Genomic DNA, 16,255 nt, shown 5'->3' on the forward strand with positions numbered 1-16,255 from the left:
CTCTGGCAACACATCACCTTACAGCATTTTAGTTACATAATTTAACCTTTTTTTGCACATTCTTCCAGCTTAGTGAGTCTTGTCAACATGCATCTTTAAGGTGTGTTCAGTGTGTGTGTTCTTGATAACGTTCATGTCAGGAAAGGCTTATTCACTGAGATTTTCTTTTACCAAAACGGCTCATCAATCACCCAAAAAACATAAATGGATAAAGTGCACTCCCTCTACAGAGTGATGACCTCCTTTATGGCTGCTGCTCCTCTGAACTAAAGGGGCTTCACCTTGGAGCAGGGGTGCTCAAACTTTTTGAGACCAAGATCTACTTTTTCTCTCACCAGCCGGCTGAGATCTACCTCATAGCATGAAGACATACAAATTATAAATTAAACCCTATTGACTAATTTTCTATGAAAATATACATCAGTTATATCAGAAATGATAAAGTGATAGAAAACCTAGTGCAGTTTCTTCCTTAGTGAGATTCTGACACTGGGAGCAGGTTACTGGTTTCTCAGTCAGAAGCTGGTTGCAAACTTGAGGCCAGCAGGTGTCAGTTGGTTATGGTATATCCGAAATTTGGTTTGATGACGTCACTATGCGAAACTGCAGACTGATAGGAGGAACCAAAGAGCTCTGCAGAGATAAAGGCAAATCTTCTGAATTTGGGATATAATTAATGTAATTTGACACAATTATTGTGGTAGAAGCCATTTGTTTGTTAAAACTTAATCAAATGTATGTGTACTATTTGACGTTGGTTGTGACGTTGACTGCAAACGAACGAGGTAATTAGTCCAAGTCTGTAGTTTATTGAACGTTCAGAAACTCCAGCGGCTGTGATGAACCACAGCGAAGGAAAACAAAGTAGAATAACCCAAACAGGTGATCAACTCAGAACCACTCGCACCGTTTCACTCTCTTTCTCTCTACCTTTAAGCACACCCGTTGCCGTGGCAACCGCTTGCGCCCCGCAAGCCGAGCAAAGATTACTTAAAAACGTTCAGTCCGTTACGATATCAGGTTTTCAGGCTTTATTATTATTTAATGAAGCTACAAACGTTTTGGATCTTAGCGAATATTTTTGATAAGCCTGTCAGAAGAGAAAGTGCTGCTCTCAGCGTCCTGCAGAGATCGACTCAAAACCTGCCCGCGATCGCGATCTACCGGTTGATCGCGATCGACCGGTAGATCGCGATCGACCGGTAGATCGCGATCGACCGGTTGATCGCGATCGACCGGTTGATCGCGATCGACGTATTGAGCACCCCTGCCTTAGAGGTTTTCCTTGCCTTTCTGCCCTTTTATTTCTTTGTTTTTTTATTAATGTTGTTGGGGGAAGGAGTCGGTCTGTTCATGAAGTCAAGTAACTCCATCGCACATTTTACAGCAGATATTGCCAGATTCAATCTTTTCACATTCCCAGATTTCTCTCTGGAGAAAAGCTTTGGGCCCACTATGAAATATTATATTTCTTTGTATTAAAACCGGCATGTAGCTGTAGTTTAACACAAATTTTAAATGTTTGCCTTGATCTTCTTACGACAAGGTGTAGCATTGCTTTGGAAATGTAACTTCCTGTCAGTGGACGTAAAGATGAAATGTGAATGAAAACTATGAATGAAAATATAATAGGAACACTTTTTATTGTTCTGAAAAGGGAAAATTCAGGTGCAACATCAAATATGTAATCTCCCGTTCCCATGTCTCTCCCAGCAGGGCTATGTCCTCGGCACCCACCTCATCACCGTCGGTGGACAAAGTGGACGGATTTTCTCGGAAGTCTGTAAGGAAGGCCAAGCAGAAGCGATCACAGAGTTCGTCCCAGTTCCGCTCTCAAGGCAAACCCATTGAACTCACGCCTTTGCCACTGCTCAAAGGTAAGAATGACCATGTGTCAATGTTAAGCTGAAAACAGGATAATAATTGCAGCAAATTCTTCATTTATCTAGAGCTAGCTTTTAAAACCAAGTTCTTCTGTTTAATTGCTTGCAATAATAACTGAGATGACCTGATGTAAATGTCTTCTCAGATATACTCTGATTGAATTCACCAGTGTCTTAACTGGACTCAGTTAGGTCACTGAACACAGTATAATGTGTAATAAGCATTATTACACATGCTTATTGAAAGTGATGTAAGGGGTAACTCGCACATGGACTGTAAAAACCTCCAGCAGTGTGGAACTTTTATCTCCCATCTTTCTCTGAAGTGTGTTGTGTCACTACAATAACTGACATAATGTGATTGTTGGGAGTCAGAACTCTGGAAACCAAAATGTTTTACCAATCTGATGTGGTGTCATCAAAATTGTTGGGAATCACAATTTGCCTCAATATTTGGCTTCTGTAATTATTTATTGTATCCAATAATAAATTATTAAATCAAAATTAAAATGATAAAATTAAATATTGATGGAATTGTGGCACCATCCTGTATGTCTGGAGTCATATGCCAAACTTAGTCTCTCATGAAGCAGTAAATTTAGACCACTGGCAGAAGAAACTTTTCATACAACAAGGAACGATCACTGACACACTTTTTTCTAATCAAGTCTGAGAACAAAACAGCCCAACTTTACAGATGAATTATTCTGTTAATATCTTCTTTCCTGAGCTACTGGTAAGGAATTTAGCTACTCACAAAAGACAAAGGAATACATTAATTAAACCAGAAAACAGAGGAAAAAAAATCTGATTTACAGAACTTAATATAGAACAGAGTAGTAGAACTTTAGGGAGGGATTATCAGGTCCAAAGAAAAAGGTGAGGAGGTCAGGTCACTGTCCAGACTCAGACCTGCCCACCACATTGAGACAGTAGGTCGTAAAACTCAACTCAACTCACTTTTGAGCTGATTGTCAAAGTAAGGGAGATATTACCTACCCCTACCTTAATATCACAATACATGTTTAAAGATTTTACAGACAATATTCTACGTTTTCTTCTTTTTCTTTTGTTTTGTGAAGGGGCATTTGTATGTTTTTTTTTTTTTTTTTTTACTTTATAAAGTCACTACATAATTTTTTTTTTTTTTTTACAAAATAACACAGTGTTTGAGTCAAAGAAAATGGAGAATACATAAATGAAAATATAAGCTAACAAAAACAGCCTGAAATCAGCTATGCACTGGAAATGAAGTACTTAAATATACAAATTAAACAAATGGTTGTGGTTCAACAGAACATTAGTTTTACTAGATGTTAAAGTGTTTCCCCCTCATATTTTCTTAAATGCAAACATTATGTGCAAACCAAAAAATTGTTTTTAATGCAAAAGAAAGTCTACCTTTCAATTAAAAATGCTTAACACTAAAATATGTCACACAAAAAGACTGCAGTTCAAGCTTGAACACAGTCTGGCCCAGAATTCTGTCAAATTCAGTTCAGTTCAAACTAAACCAGCTGACTAGCTCCTGCTTTTGTTTCATGGTGGTTGGCAAACAACTATATGCATTACCACATATCGTCTCTTCAGCAGTAACATTTTCAGCCATGTTTCACCTTTACAACTTTAACGTCACTGCATGGATGATGGCTGTGTGACATATTTACTCCATGAAGTAAGCATAAATTGTAAAAGAAAAAAAAAAACATTCCAAGCTCTTTTATCTCTGTAGGAGGCTAACCCTAAAGATGAGACTTTGGGATTCAGGTCTTGCTTTTCTAGTGGGGATCAGATCTTATCTGATCAGGACTGAGCGTTTCTTGTTTCTTTTGTGGTGTTTTTTTTTTTTTTTTTTTAAGGGGAAAATTTTGGCAGTGATGCCTCCACTGGCACAAGAAATGCTTACGAATTAGTTTTAATCAGTTTTTGAATTAAAAATGAAACCTAATGTGAAGTCTCTAGAAAATGTGACTGCTGCCCAGTAAGAAGTGGTGTGAAATAAACAAAGCTTGATCACAATAGGATAGCAATAGAATATCATGTCAAAATAGTCAAGCAGGAGTCCTCACTTCTCATCAGCATATTGCTTCAGATGCTCCATATAACCTGACTCTGCTCTGAGATTGCAACAATATAATTACAATAATAAATCCAATGAGGAGCTGTGGATTGCAGTCAATAAACAGTTTAATAAGGGGCAAAGTGCTCATTTCCAAGCAGCAAAGTCTGCATATTCCATTCTACCTTTTATTTACCTTGAGTTATCATAAGCTGACCAGCTCATTGTTTATGATCTGTCCTGTGTTCTCTTCTCTGCTCATATCTGTTACGATAGTTGTCAGATGAATTGTGGAACTGATTTTCTAATCTTATGGATGATTGATTGGATAAATAGTTAAGTCATTGAATGTGACTACTTGCATCATATGTGGTTATTTAAGAGGATGTGCATAAAACGAAAAAAAAAAAAACTCCAAATTTTAATGCCTTTTAAAAGTATTTAATCTGAAGACATATCCTTTATTCTGCAAGGAGTGTAAATATTTTAACTAATACAGATTTCTTTGGAGTTGTTGATCATAATGCTTTAGGCCAGACCTCCTGTAGAGGTCAGTATTACAGTGAGTCTGAAGAAGCCTCTAACTGAAGAAACTACTGCGGCTGATGCTGAGTTTTGTTATCAATGTTCTTTATTTTATGAAACATTAAATAAAGAACAATGATCTCCAGAGGTTCCAGAGCAGAACCACCCTTTTTATCAAATTGTTTAGGAAAGGGCCAGGGGGCAGAATAGGAGGATTCTGAGTTTGTTCCTGAACTGAACTTGTTGGTCTCCCATCTGGAGACTAACGGCACATATGGCAACATCTAAGCAGCCTGTTGCTGTTACTTCTGATCGTCTTTTCTCTTTTTTTACTTTTTATTTTTACAACTTTTAGATTTTTTCTTTATAATTTTATTTTTCAATGTTACAACAAGCTCATTTTTCAACAATATTTTTTTACTTATTTGTTGAGATGCTTTTTTTGCTGTGCTGGGCACAACAACTTTGCTACATTGTTTACAGCAGGGATCAGCTGATTGGATGGAGCTGACAGGTGACAGAATTTCCCTTGGATATCTGGAGAACACCTTGAGGTTATCCAGGTTTATCGAGGAGATACAAGCCATTTCTCCGCTCCTTTACCATGGGCAACGTAAGATCAATGGTTAATAAGATGGAGGAATTAACAAGGCTGGTCAGGAGACTGAATGAGTACTGGTGTTTTTATAGACATTCCTGATGCCAGTGACTCCGTCGAGGGCTACTGGACTGTTCTGGGCCAACAGGATTACACCGGGAGCAGTCAGCTCAAAGAAGGTGGCTTGCTGTTCTAGTAAACAACCAAAAGGATGAGTGTAGACTTAAGTTTACCATAAACTAAACCAAAGTTTGCTGCTACAAAATAAACTTTTTAACCCCATGCAGTGTGGTGTCAAAATATTGCCAACATGAGCTATGGTCTTCGCACCCATCACCTGACAAAACGGTTTTGCTCAGTACATAGTTCTCAAAAATGTGAGCTCTATTCAAGTGACTGAAACCCTCTGCTCATCTAAAATCAGGGTTTTTTATCTTCCATCTTCTAAAGGGCCCAGCATTGTCAGATGGAAGTCCTACTGCCGATGTGCGGTCACATAGTTTTCAGATGTTAGTTTTCGCACAGACCTTTCGCAGCCTACAAGACAGAGCAAACTATGCCCCCTTCCGCTGCAGTAACGTCATGATGTTCTGTTGTGTGATGTACAACAGAATTAGTAACCATGGCAGCGATGAACAACTATTATGAGTTCTTTAGTTTGGAGGAAGAGGAAATTATGATTGTTAAGCTGAAAAATCTCATTTTGTTTTCCCCTCATCATTAAAAAAAGAAAAAAAGAAAGATAAAAGCTAAGGCTTTGTTGAGCAGTTTTCCCACTTCATTGGACCAGAACCGAGCAGAAGAAGTTGAATCTTCACGGCCTCGGACAACTCCACATTAAAGTCTGCTGTTTCACTGAAAAACATGTTCTGACCTACCTTTCACAGGTAGTTAGAACAGTAAGTCATGGAAGCTGAGTAGTGCTGCTTTCCACGTAAATACGCATGAAATTCTGACCAACCACACAATAGATGAACATGGAACCGGGGATGAAAAGTTCATCCCCAGTGGTATTGTGACAAGAAGGGCCAAAGGACATGAGGCTGAGAAGAAAATGTCGCAATTTTTGTCACGCAGCTCCAGTGAGAACAGATTTTGGCAGTTCGGCTCAACTAGGCAGAGCCGATAAGGCCACTCCTTCCCTATTGTGGGCTCGTATTGTTGTTTGGCTGGTGTTGTCAGGATTTCCCCACAGATTTAGTGTCTACACGCTTGCATTCAAGTAGGAGGGCAGATCTGTCTCCAAATTTACTGTGCAACAAGCTTTAAAAAAATGAGGAGCTAAAATAGGTACACAATGCTGCCCAGCCTAGCTTCTCTCTGGGGCTTCTCTCCAGCTCTGTGTGGCCAATGAAGACCACCGACATGCTGCCGTCTTCCCCACCATGTCCGTCCTCCCTTCAAGAGAAACCTGATCCATGTGGTGTCTCTTTACATTTTTCCAACTCCACTCGCCACAAACAAGTCATCAGAGGATACTGGATTATTTAAGCCTCTTGTCCATATTTTGCACAAATTAATTCCCACAGTCACATTTATGACTGTCTGTTTCAGGTAACCCTACTTGAGGAAGGAAATCTGATTAAGTGAGTTACAGTTTTCATTGAAGGAGTCTTGTGAAAATGTAGCTGCAAGTATAGCATGGTGTGTTAAAGTTAGCCTCTGCTGTCAGGAGCTGCCTTCTACCAGACAACCCTGTCTGTCTCTTATGTGTGCAAAGGTGAACTTGAAAAGGACTAATGGAAAACAGCTGCTTTTTATAAGCATTTAGAAGGAAAGAACTGGCTTAACTCTAAGTAGTGCATTTGATCATCTTTCCTGTCTGGGAAAGTTTGGGTATGGAGCACAGCATGTATAATAAGACTATCATCTTCATCTTCTAAGCAACTAAACGTTAGCTAAAATGTTGGGTAGTTATGACCCAAATATGTTAATTCATTGCTTCTTTAATCGTTGTTACAGTAAGAATGTTTAAGTTCATTAAACAGGCTTGTTGCTTGTTCAACCACTTAAAGTAAATGCTTTCCTCCTATTGTAACCTCTGCTAGCTTATTCATCAGTGTAAATTGAACTAAATTTTGAGTCAAAGGATTTAAAGATAAACCCTGCTGCCTGAGATTCTGTTGGGTAACTTAAACGTCTGAGTCACATGCCAGAGTTGACAGACCTTGCTAAAGTTATTTGGCAAGTTGAACATGAAAAAGTTATCTTGAGTTTATGTATTGGTGTTGGTCCATAATAAAATCTCTTCAAGGGATCTTAAAATTTTTCACAAATTACCTTTGTATTTCTCACTTGTCAAAGATGCAATCACAAGCCTATTTTTGACATTTGCTTAGAAATGCTCTTCCCAAAATGAATTCAGCACATCTAAGCAGCTGTAAGGTTTGCTTGAATGATGTGTAATAAAGCTCCCGCTCACACCCAGGTTACCCCAGAGGAGTAACATTCAGTACGTTTGTTACGAGGTGAACTACACGCAATGGAAAATGAAAATGAAAGCTAATCTTTCAAAATTTTATTCACATGAAATTATTTTTTTAAAATAAAGTATCAACCCAAAACTTGAACTTCAAAGTGCTCAAACTGCCCATTAACTGTTTCACATGAGTTCCACAAACACTGAAGTACAAACTCACCGTTATGGATCACTTTGTCCATCCAGACTACACAAGTCACAGATCATGGACTTTGAGGTTGTAGCTCATTGTCCTAGGATTGTGAAATAAAACTTAAAATTAGCAACATTCATTAGAATAGAAACAACCTTTATTGTTCTGCTAAGGACAAATGCTGGTGTAACAGCAGCAGCAAATATAAAGGTTCACATAGAAAGTTCTTGGTTTTAGAAAGAATATATATATTGGAAAAAAAAAAGACTGATTATAATAACATACTGTACAAGACTATAATAGAAAATACTGTGCAGTTATTAGAAATGGCTGTATCGGACAATCAAAGGGATGCAATTAAGATGGGTCCCAATTTAAAATGTACATAATTTACATGTGTATTGATTGAACATCAAAAAATAAAGTCACATACAATTTAGCAAGTTCCGTGTTCCAGTACTCCCCCACACTGAGTCGAATCATATTTTTTAAAATGCAAGTTAATTTGCAATGTTAAGTTGTCAGGAAATGTAAAAATATTGTGGGTTATTATGTTACGGGAAGCCATTGTTAATGCTTAAACACACAATTATAGTATTAAAAACAATAAACCTAAACATAATATTAAAATAAATATTGATTTTTGCACATCTGTTAAATCCTAATTAGGTAATCAGTCTGTGGAAACACTGCTGAAGAAATAGTGGTCACATGTAGAGCCGACCCAAAGAAGAAATGAATTAAGCAGCTGCTTAAGGGCCCCCAGATCTTAAGGGGCCCCATAAAGGCTAACATTTTAACACAGACCACAGATATAGAATTTTAACATTTGTTTATTTAGAATGTCAATGCTGTTAAATTTGATTTAGTGGTATCAGTGGGGACAAATTAACAGATTTTAAATAACATTTCAATTTAAGATTTCAAGGAATTGGTAAGTTTACTTTGTAAAACTTCAAAGAGCAATGTTCATAGTTAGACTATGTTACCATAGCTACAATTTGTGCAATTAGTTTAATCTTTGAGTCGGAGCTCTGTTTGTTCAAATTTATATTTTTAAATATATATTTGTATGCATCAGCAACTTACTTTTGTCACTGATTGCTTTTAAGATGGTCTAATTAAACTAGAACCCCTTTACCAGATTCCACTAAATCTTTGTTGAAATGCTGTTGGTGGTGCGATAAAAGGTATTCTGCTCGGGCCTCATACAACCTTGGACTGACTTGTGCAATACACTACGCTGCCAAAATTATTTGCTAACCCATCCAAATTATTGGAATCAGTTATTCCGATCACTTCCATGGCCATAGGTGTGTAAATCGAAGCACACAGACATGCAGACTGTTTTTACAAACATTTGAATGGTTGAAGAATGGTTTGCTCTCAGGAGCTCAGTGAATTCCAGTGTGATAGGATGCCACCTGTGCAACAAATCCAGTCATGAAATTTCCTCACTCCTAAATATTCCAGTCAACTGTTAGCTGTATTATAAGAAAATGAAAGTGGGACATGCAGTATTACGGTATATACCCATGTAAGTTGGGAATGTATGAGCAGGGGATGATATAGCCAACATGAGAGCGGAGGGGGCACAATATGGGACATTTACAGGAAAATAATAATATGGCAGCACAGCGACAAAGGGGGTAAAAAAATCTGTAGTTTCCACTTGTCATGTCTATCAAGTGTGAAACTTGATAGATATGACACTGGGTTTGCTTGTTTTCCATTGCCAGTGTATTGTCACCGATGGCCTCACAAATGGCTTTCTTTCTCAGTATTGTGGAGGCCTTATACAACATGTCATAAAACAGTTCCTGGGAGGCTCAGGTTAATTTGTATTTCTATGTAACATTGTAGCAAGATCAGTAACTCAGATTTCTTAACTAGTTTTTATGGGATGTCAAAGTCAAGGAGTTTTTTTCATTCTTTTTGAAGACGGTTGGTCAGGAGGTAGAAGTTCATACTCTGACTGATGGGTTGCTGGTTCGTGCTCCTGTTCCATTTCTCTTAGTTGCTGTGTCCTTGGGCAAGACACTTCACCTACCTTCCCTGCTGATGGTGGATAGAGAACTTGCCTGTGCATGGCAGCCTTGCATCTGTCAGACTGCCCATGGGCAGCAGTGGCTTCTATCCAGTGTATGCTTTGGGGTGTTGATGAACTGCTGGACAAGTACAGGCCATTTCTCATTTAAACTAAGATGTCTAGTAAAGATCAGAAAGGACCAAAATGTCATCTTAGTGTAAGGAACATGTTTGTGTTTTCCTGTTTACTAGTAGTTATATGAATCCCAATCTCTTTCCAGTAAAACGGCAACGCTGCTGGTGTTTTGCTAGGAACACACTGGAACAGTTGGTGAGTGAGCTGGAGTAAAGGGCAGGTACCTCTGACTTCAGCATTGGGGATTCCCGCAACGCGAGATGTACAGCTGTCTTAGCACTTGCAGCTGGAATGCCAGAGGCTGTATTTGAGTGGACCCTTCCAGATGATCATTGCACCTCGATTCCAAAACAGATTTTACATTTAAAAATATTTAGTTTTCAAAGCAATGTCTGTCTTAAAAGAGGTGCATGTTCTCACTAGAACTATGGAAATGGTTCTTTAAGAGACAATAGACTATAAAATATCTTTGTTAAAAGGAGGCTTGGGGGGCTTATGTAAAATCAACTTTTTTGAGCTTTTCATCATGTGTTGCTTTTTTTCCTGCAAAAAAGCAACACTTCGGCTTTGGCTTTGTTTAAAACCAAAGCCAATGTCATCCAGCGACCACTAGATAAACTCTGTCTTTTCATGGAGGTAACCTGATGAAAGAAAAAAACTTTCTTATGCTTACTATGGGCTGCTTGAAGTATTAGAAATGTTGATAAGCTTTTAGATAGCATTTATGGACAAAAAGGCTATGAACATTGATTTCTGAAGATCGTAATTAAATTTACGTAATGTTTTTGCTGGATATTAAGCTCCTATAAACATTATTTTTGTAATTGTCACTTTGCTAGGACTAACAATTAGGAGCAGGGATGTTGGAGCCTATTAGAATTAATTATTACTTACTAAATTCCTTGTCAGTCAGCCTCCTGCTGTGATTAACGAGCAAAATCAAGGTAGCAATGCTTAGCTTGATGCACAGCCTATCCTTGAAAACAGATCATTTCAGTTGCTTGGTGGTGGAGGGGTGATAATCTGGGACCTGGACACTTTGCTCTGAATTCTAAATTGTTCTAGAGTCGCATCTGAGATCATCGGTCTTCTGATTGTTTTATCAATAAGTGTTAAGTTTTTGTCATTCATAGGAAGTTGAATTTAAAGAATGTTTTTAATGTTTCAGCCAGATGTTTTTGTTGCGCTCCCTCATTTTAGCTCAGCCAGTTTGTTCCAAGGTCATGAAGGGACAGGTCTGGAACTGTTGCACTTTTACTGTTACAAACACTGCAGAAGGTTCACACACTTGTTCATCTGCAACCGTGATGTAAAAACAAGCACAGCTTCTTGACAGTTTGATGGCATTTAAAACAAAGTTGTGAAGTATTCTTCTTGTTTGTTGTTTAGTGGGTTGAAACACCCTGATTCTTTAATTCTTTATCTGCTTGTACACTTCATCCTCTGTTTCCTTAGTTTCATCTCACATTTGCTTTTTGTGTTTTGTTTGTGCTTGCAGACGTTCCAGTACCAGAGCAGCCGGAACTGTTCTTAAAGAAGCTCCAACAGTGTTGTACTGTCTTTGACTTCATGGACACGCTGTCGGATCTCAAGATGAAAGAGTATAAGCGTTCAACGCTCAATGAGTTGGTGGATTATGTGACTATCAGCCGTGGCTACTTGACAGAACAGGCCTATCCAGAAGTTGTCAAAATGGTAAGCAGGTCAAACACACACTTCTGCTTAGTACTGGGTCACTTAAAAGCATGCATGTCTTTGAGTTTCACATTTCTTCTAGAACTCTTTCTTATTGTTCCTTTCAGTAGCAGATTTCCTACAAAGTAACGGCTGGTTAATAAGCACTGCTTCAACGACGTCTCCCTGGCATGCAGGGTTTCTTCTTTTCTGTGGAGGATTGACTAAAGGAAAATTTAAAACTTCTAAAACAATTAAATGCTTAAATTATGGTCAAAATATAAAAAATTTAACTTCTATGTTGGTCCATATATTTGCATATCCAGGGGATTCAATGCTGAGAGCTAAAATGGGTGAAATCAGATCACCCATTAATGTATGAATAACCTATTGTATTATAAATACCCACAACATAACAGGTCAGCCTAATTGTCAGATCAATACATGCGTAGAATAATGATAATCGGGGTGTTTTCATTGTCTATGTAAATTAGGAGATTTGTGGGCTTAACAGTCATAATAATAAAGTCAGAAAAGAAAAAGTAAAATTTGTTTTCTGTTTTGTCCTTATGTGGAGAACTTCTGACAAAAGAGCATTTATTTTTTTACACTAATTTCTACCATTTCTTAGAAAAGAAAGAGGAAGTTTATTTAAAATAAAATTTAAAAAAAGGTTTAGTGTACCTTAGAGTAAGATTATGAGACTACTGTTTAAGTGATATTCATTCAGAAAGATATAGATCTGATGATTATTTTTTACTTCAGTTATGTCAAACTTGAGAAGGTGAGTTTTTTTTTTTTTTTCTCCAAAGCAAACTGCCATCACAGCGCAGTAGCAAACCCCAACTGACTTTTGGATGAACAAAAATGTCTAGTGTCTATGCAATTATTTCCCTACTTTAAAAGCAGAATTGATCTGCTTCTGGGCAAATATAGATGAGGACTTTGGGCCAAAATGGACACTTAGATTTACGTGCTGGAGACGTAAATGGACCTAATTTAAAGATTTTTTAAATATTTTTTTTTTATTAGTGAGTAATATGTTGTATGGTTGTTGCATGCAGTTGAAGTCTTTGTATTGATACCACACTGAAGCCACATACATTTTACTCTAACAGACAGGTACTTTTCATCCCATGTATGAACTGTGCCACACTGCTACTTACTTCAGACACCCAAATTTATTGATGTTCTTAGTCCTGACTTCTAAGTGTATCTCTACTTGGTCCAATGGCCCCACGGCTCCCCTATTCTGGCACCATTGTATTAGGTACACAACACACTTTGTGTGTTTTAGGTGGAGATAGAATAATGAGAAGAAATATAATCTCTCTTAATTTTCATCAGAACTCTTGCTGTAGTGCTGAAGGCTTAGAATTGTATTTTGTGAACGTCCTGATAGTAAAGTATTTCAGTTGTCCAGCATTGAGGTAACACATGTATAGACTAATTTTTGATGGACAAGACGTTATTTCTAATTTCAATATTTCAGAGATGGAAGAAAGAAATCCTAGAAATTTGTTTAATATGGTATTTAAATGACATCTTGGTCAAAAATAACACTGAGATTTATGACACTGAAAACACTGTTCCAAGTAGCCTTAGAATGTGAAGATTTTTAATGTAATGAAAAAGCTGGAATCTTTCAGGCAGATGAGTTGTAAACCTGCTGGGTTTTCATTCCTACATAATTTCTTAGAGAACATTGTGATCAACTGGATCAAAATTATTCTTTTCTCATTTAAGAATGCTTTCCACGCTTTCCGTTTGTCTACTCCAGGTGTCTCATAACATATTCCGGACCCTTCCGCCCAGTGACAGCAATGAGTTTGACCCTGAGGAGGATGAGCCCACACTTGAGGCGTCTTGGCCACATTTACAGGTAAAACATATGCATTGTCAAACAGAATGTCTTAATTTGTTTATAAAACTAAACCATTCAAAAATATGTTGTGAAAAGAATTCTGAGCTTGGCTTGTCCTTCTTGAATGCAAAGGAAACTTTAGTGATTAGTATTTTCTTTTAGTCTTTACAAACCTAACCAGTAGAGTGATGCAAAAGGTGTGTGTGTGGGGGTGTTTTCCATTTGGCTCCTGTTCTGCTGTAGAAGCCTCCAGTTCATTGTCTGGCATCTCATTAAATGCATTAAACTGCAGTGAGTTCTTTGGTATGGAAACTCATTTTATTTCAAACCTTTCTGCTGGTAGCCTGCCTTCTCTAGAATGACCAGGAGAAAACCTTATTTTCATGCTCACCGCACCTGCTTAAGCCCAGTTCACACCACACAATTTTAGAAAAGTCGGCCGATTCTGAAAACGTGAGAGACCACACACTAGCCGATTTAAAATCGTAGGTGTAACGGGTTCGATCGTAGAGTGTGAGGTTTCACTCGAACACATTCTAATGCCATATTCGAAATCCCTTCAAATTAAAATCCTGCACAGACACACCTGAATTTAGAGTAAACAAACAAACATGGACAACAACGTTGAAGTGGTAACTTTAGTTTGCAGACTTATGTTAACCCAAAAAAGACGTAACCAAAAATCAAAGTTTTGGATTAAGAACTGGAGATATCATGAGAAAGGATTATATTTGTTGCTTTGTAACATGGAGGTGAGGGTTTTTTTTTATTTTTTTCATAAAAAAATACTGTTTTTAATGTTTTTGGTTTTGTTGTTTAATTAACCGTTATCGTTTACATATAATTTTATAATTTTTCGCTGTGTTTATGTTGTTGTAGAATATATGCATCTAACGGAATTACTGAAACATCAAAGCAGCTTAAAGTAGAAGAAAGCATTTCCTGCATATTCGTTTTTAGAAAATCAGATGGCAGTTATCCCTTTTTCCTCCCAACTGACCACGAAAGCTTAACGTATTCCAGCTCCTTTAATTGAAACTTATTGCATTGTTTAAAATTGTATTATGACTGCAGAATAAAATCAAATGCGCCATTTCAACCAAAGATTGGAATGCGCTTCTCAGCCAGATCTACTCTGTGCAATAATTTTATAATTATCTTTCATTTTTAAAAAAACAACAAAAAAACCCAACTACGATCCAATAGCATGCTGCTCCGAATAAGGATAAAGTTTTGCTTATGGTTTTATGAGATCTAATTAAGCACATTTCATTCACCATAGCAGCGGTCCAGACGTTCCACCGACTGGACCCGATCAGTCGTAACACACCACACACTACAGGATGATCGGTTACGATTGTCGGAAGCGACAATCTTAGAACTCAGAACGTTCTAAGATTGTCGTAAGGGCAAAATCGGGGCAAAAAATCTTGTAGTGTGAACGGGGCATTAGATATGCTATATGTAATGAGTTCCAATCTTAATTTTTTTCAAATCTTTTTCAGTTGGTATATGAGTTCTTCATTCGGTTCTTGGAGAGTCAGGAATTCCAGCCCAGCATTGCCAAAAAGTACATAGACCAGAAGTTTGTCCTACAGGTGAGTTTCTGCTGCTGGCTGTCTTACTTCTCGTCTCATTTCCACTTCTTACCAGTTGCTTCAGTGTCCTTTCTTCTTCACCACATCACTGCTTTTGTTCCCCTCAATCAGCTTTTGGAGTTGTTTGACAGCGAGGACCCTCGAGAAAGAGACTATCTGAAGACAGTCTTGCATAGAATCTACGGAAAATTCCTGGGGCTGAGGGCTTTTATACGAAAACAGATCAATAATATTTTTTTACGGTGAGTTTTTCTTGATGCATTTCTTTTCTCGTAACATTCTCATCTGTCTCTGATCATTTTATAAAGGGACATTTTCAGTTCAAAAATATGTACTGCAGCTTTTTTTTGTTTGTTTAATAAATTAACACATCTGCAGGGCAGAATACACAATTGTCTCCATTTCTACTCAAAAACAGCAGAGCTCCAGGATTATCAGTCTGAACAATCTGAAGAATAATGAACCATCAACATGTCAGAGCAGATCAGTATGTTCTCTGAACACATGCTCGCTCTGAATCCTTCAATTACCAATGTTCTCAATCAGTTCTAAAGCGTTCCACAATTGCGCAGCTACTTATATATTTGTGATTGTCTACACACCTTGAGCACCTTAAGAATAATCAAACCTGATCTGTTTGGATTTAATCTCCTGATCTGACTCCATTTTCTTTAACTTATATTTCAGCACACAGACCGATGCAAAGTTACATTTGTATTTGAAAAAACTTGAGAAAACTTACTATTCCTCAGGTTTAGGAGTAAACCTAAACCTGAGGTTTATTCCTCAGGTTTACCTCCTCCTCTCATCCTTTTATTTTGTTTAATTTATTTTGTGTCGTATTTTCTGAGGATAACTTTGTTTCAGTTTCATCGTTCATCAAAGTTTGTTACTGTGCGCAACAAAATTTGTGTGGCTACCACATATTTTCATGGTAGGTGCAATTTATACATGAGGCCCTTGATATTTACGTGTTTTCTGTGTTTTACCCTCCTTTCTTTAGTTTTGTTTATGAGACGGAACACTTCAATGGAGTGGCTGAGTTGCTGGAGATCTTGGGAAGGTATGGAAATCTGCAGTAAAGGTGGTTCTCTGTAAAGTGTACCAAATCCCTACATCAATTTTTTTTTTACATAAACTGTCATTTAATGTATGTTTAATTATATGTTCCCTGCTCAACAACATAGCAGAAGAAGACTGCTAATTGTCAGCGACCAAAGTCAAGTATTTGCCACATTCATATTGACACTGAGAGTGATGGGCTCAATGTAGCTTTTA

At 37.6% G+C, this 16,255-nt stretch overlaps 1 protein-coding gene across 4 annotated transcripts in view; it reads left to right on the forward strand.

Annotated features, from left to right (window-relative positions):
- The window catches only part of ppp2r5eb (protein phosphatase 2, regulatory subunit B', epsilon isoform b), a 34,623-nt gene that overhangs the window by 9,850 nt on the left and 8,518 nt on the right, over positions 1-16,255 (forward strand). For 2 of the 4 annotated variants that reach the window (XM_055057068.1, XM_055057070.1), the window contains exons 2-7: positions 1,717-1,877; positions 11,340-11,536; positions 13,296-13,397; positions 14,885-14,977; positions 15,089-15,219; positions 15,981-16,040. In XM_055057068.1, coding sequence (XP_054913043.1) covers positions 1,717-1,877; positions 11,340-11,536; positions 13,296-13,397; positions 14,885-14,977; positions 15,089-15,219; positions 15,981-16,040 — 744 coding nt within the window. Of the gene's footprint in view, positions 1-1,713; positions 1,878-6,509; positions 6,652-11,339; positions 11,537-13,295; positions 13,398-14,884; positions 14,978-15,088; positions 15,220-15,980; positions 16,041-16,255 lie in introns of those variants that run through there. The other 2 variants (XM_055057067.1, XM_055057071.1) reach the window with 2 other exon arrangements.

The sequence above is a fragment of the Poeciliopsis prolifica genome, unplaced genomic scaffold (genome assembly GCF_027474105.1).
Source record: "Poeciliopsis prolifica strain line A6 unplaced genomic scaffold, Auburn_PproV2 SCAFFOLD047, whole genome shotgun sequence".
Lineage (NCBI taxonomy): Eukaryota > Metazoa > Chordata > Actinopteri > Cyprinodontiformes > Poeciliidae > Poeciliopsis > Poeciliopsis prolifica.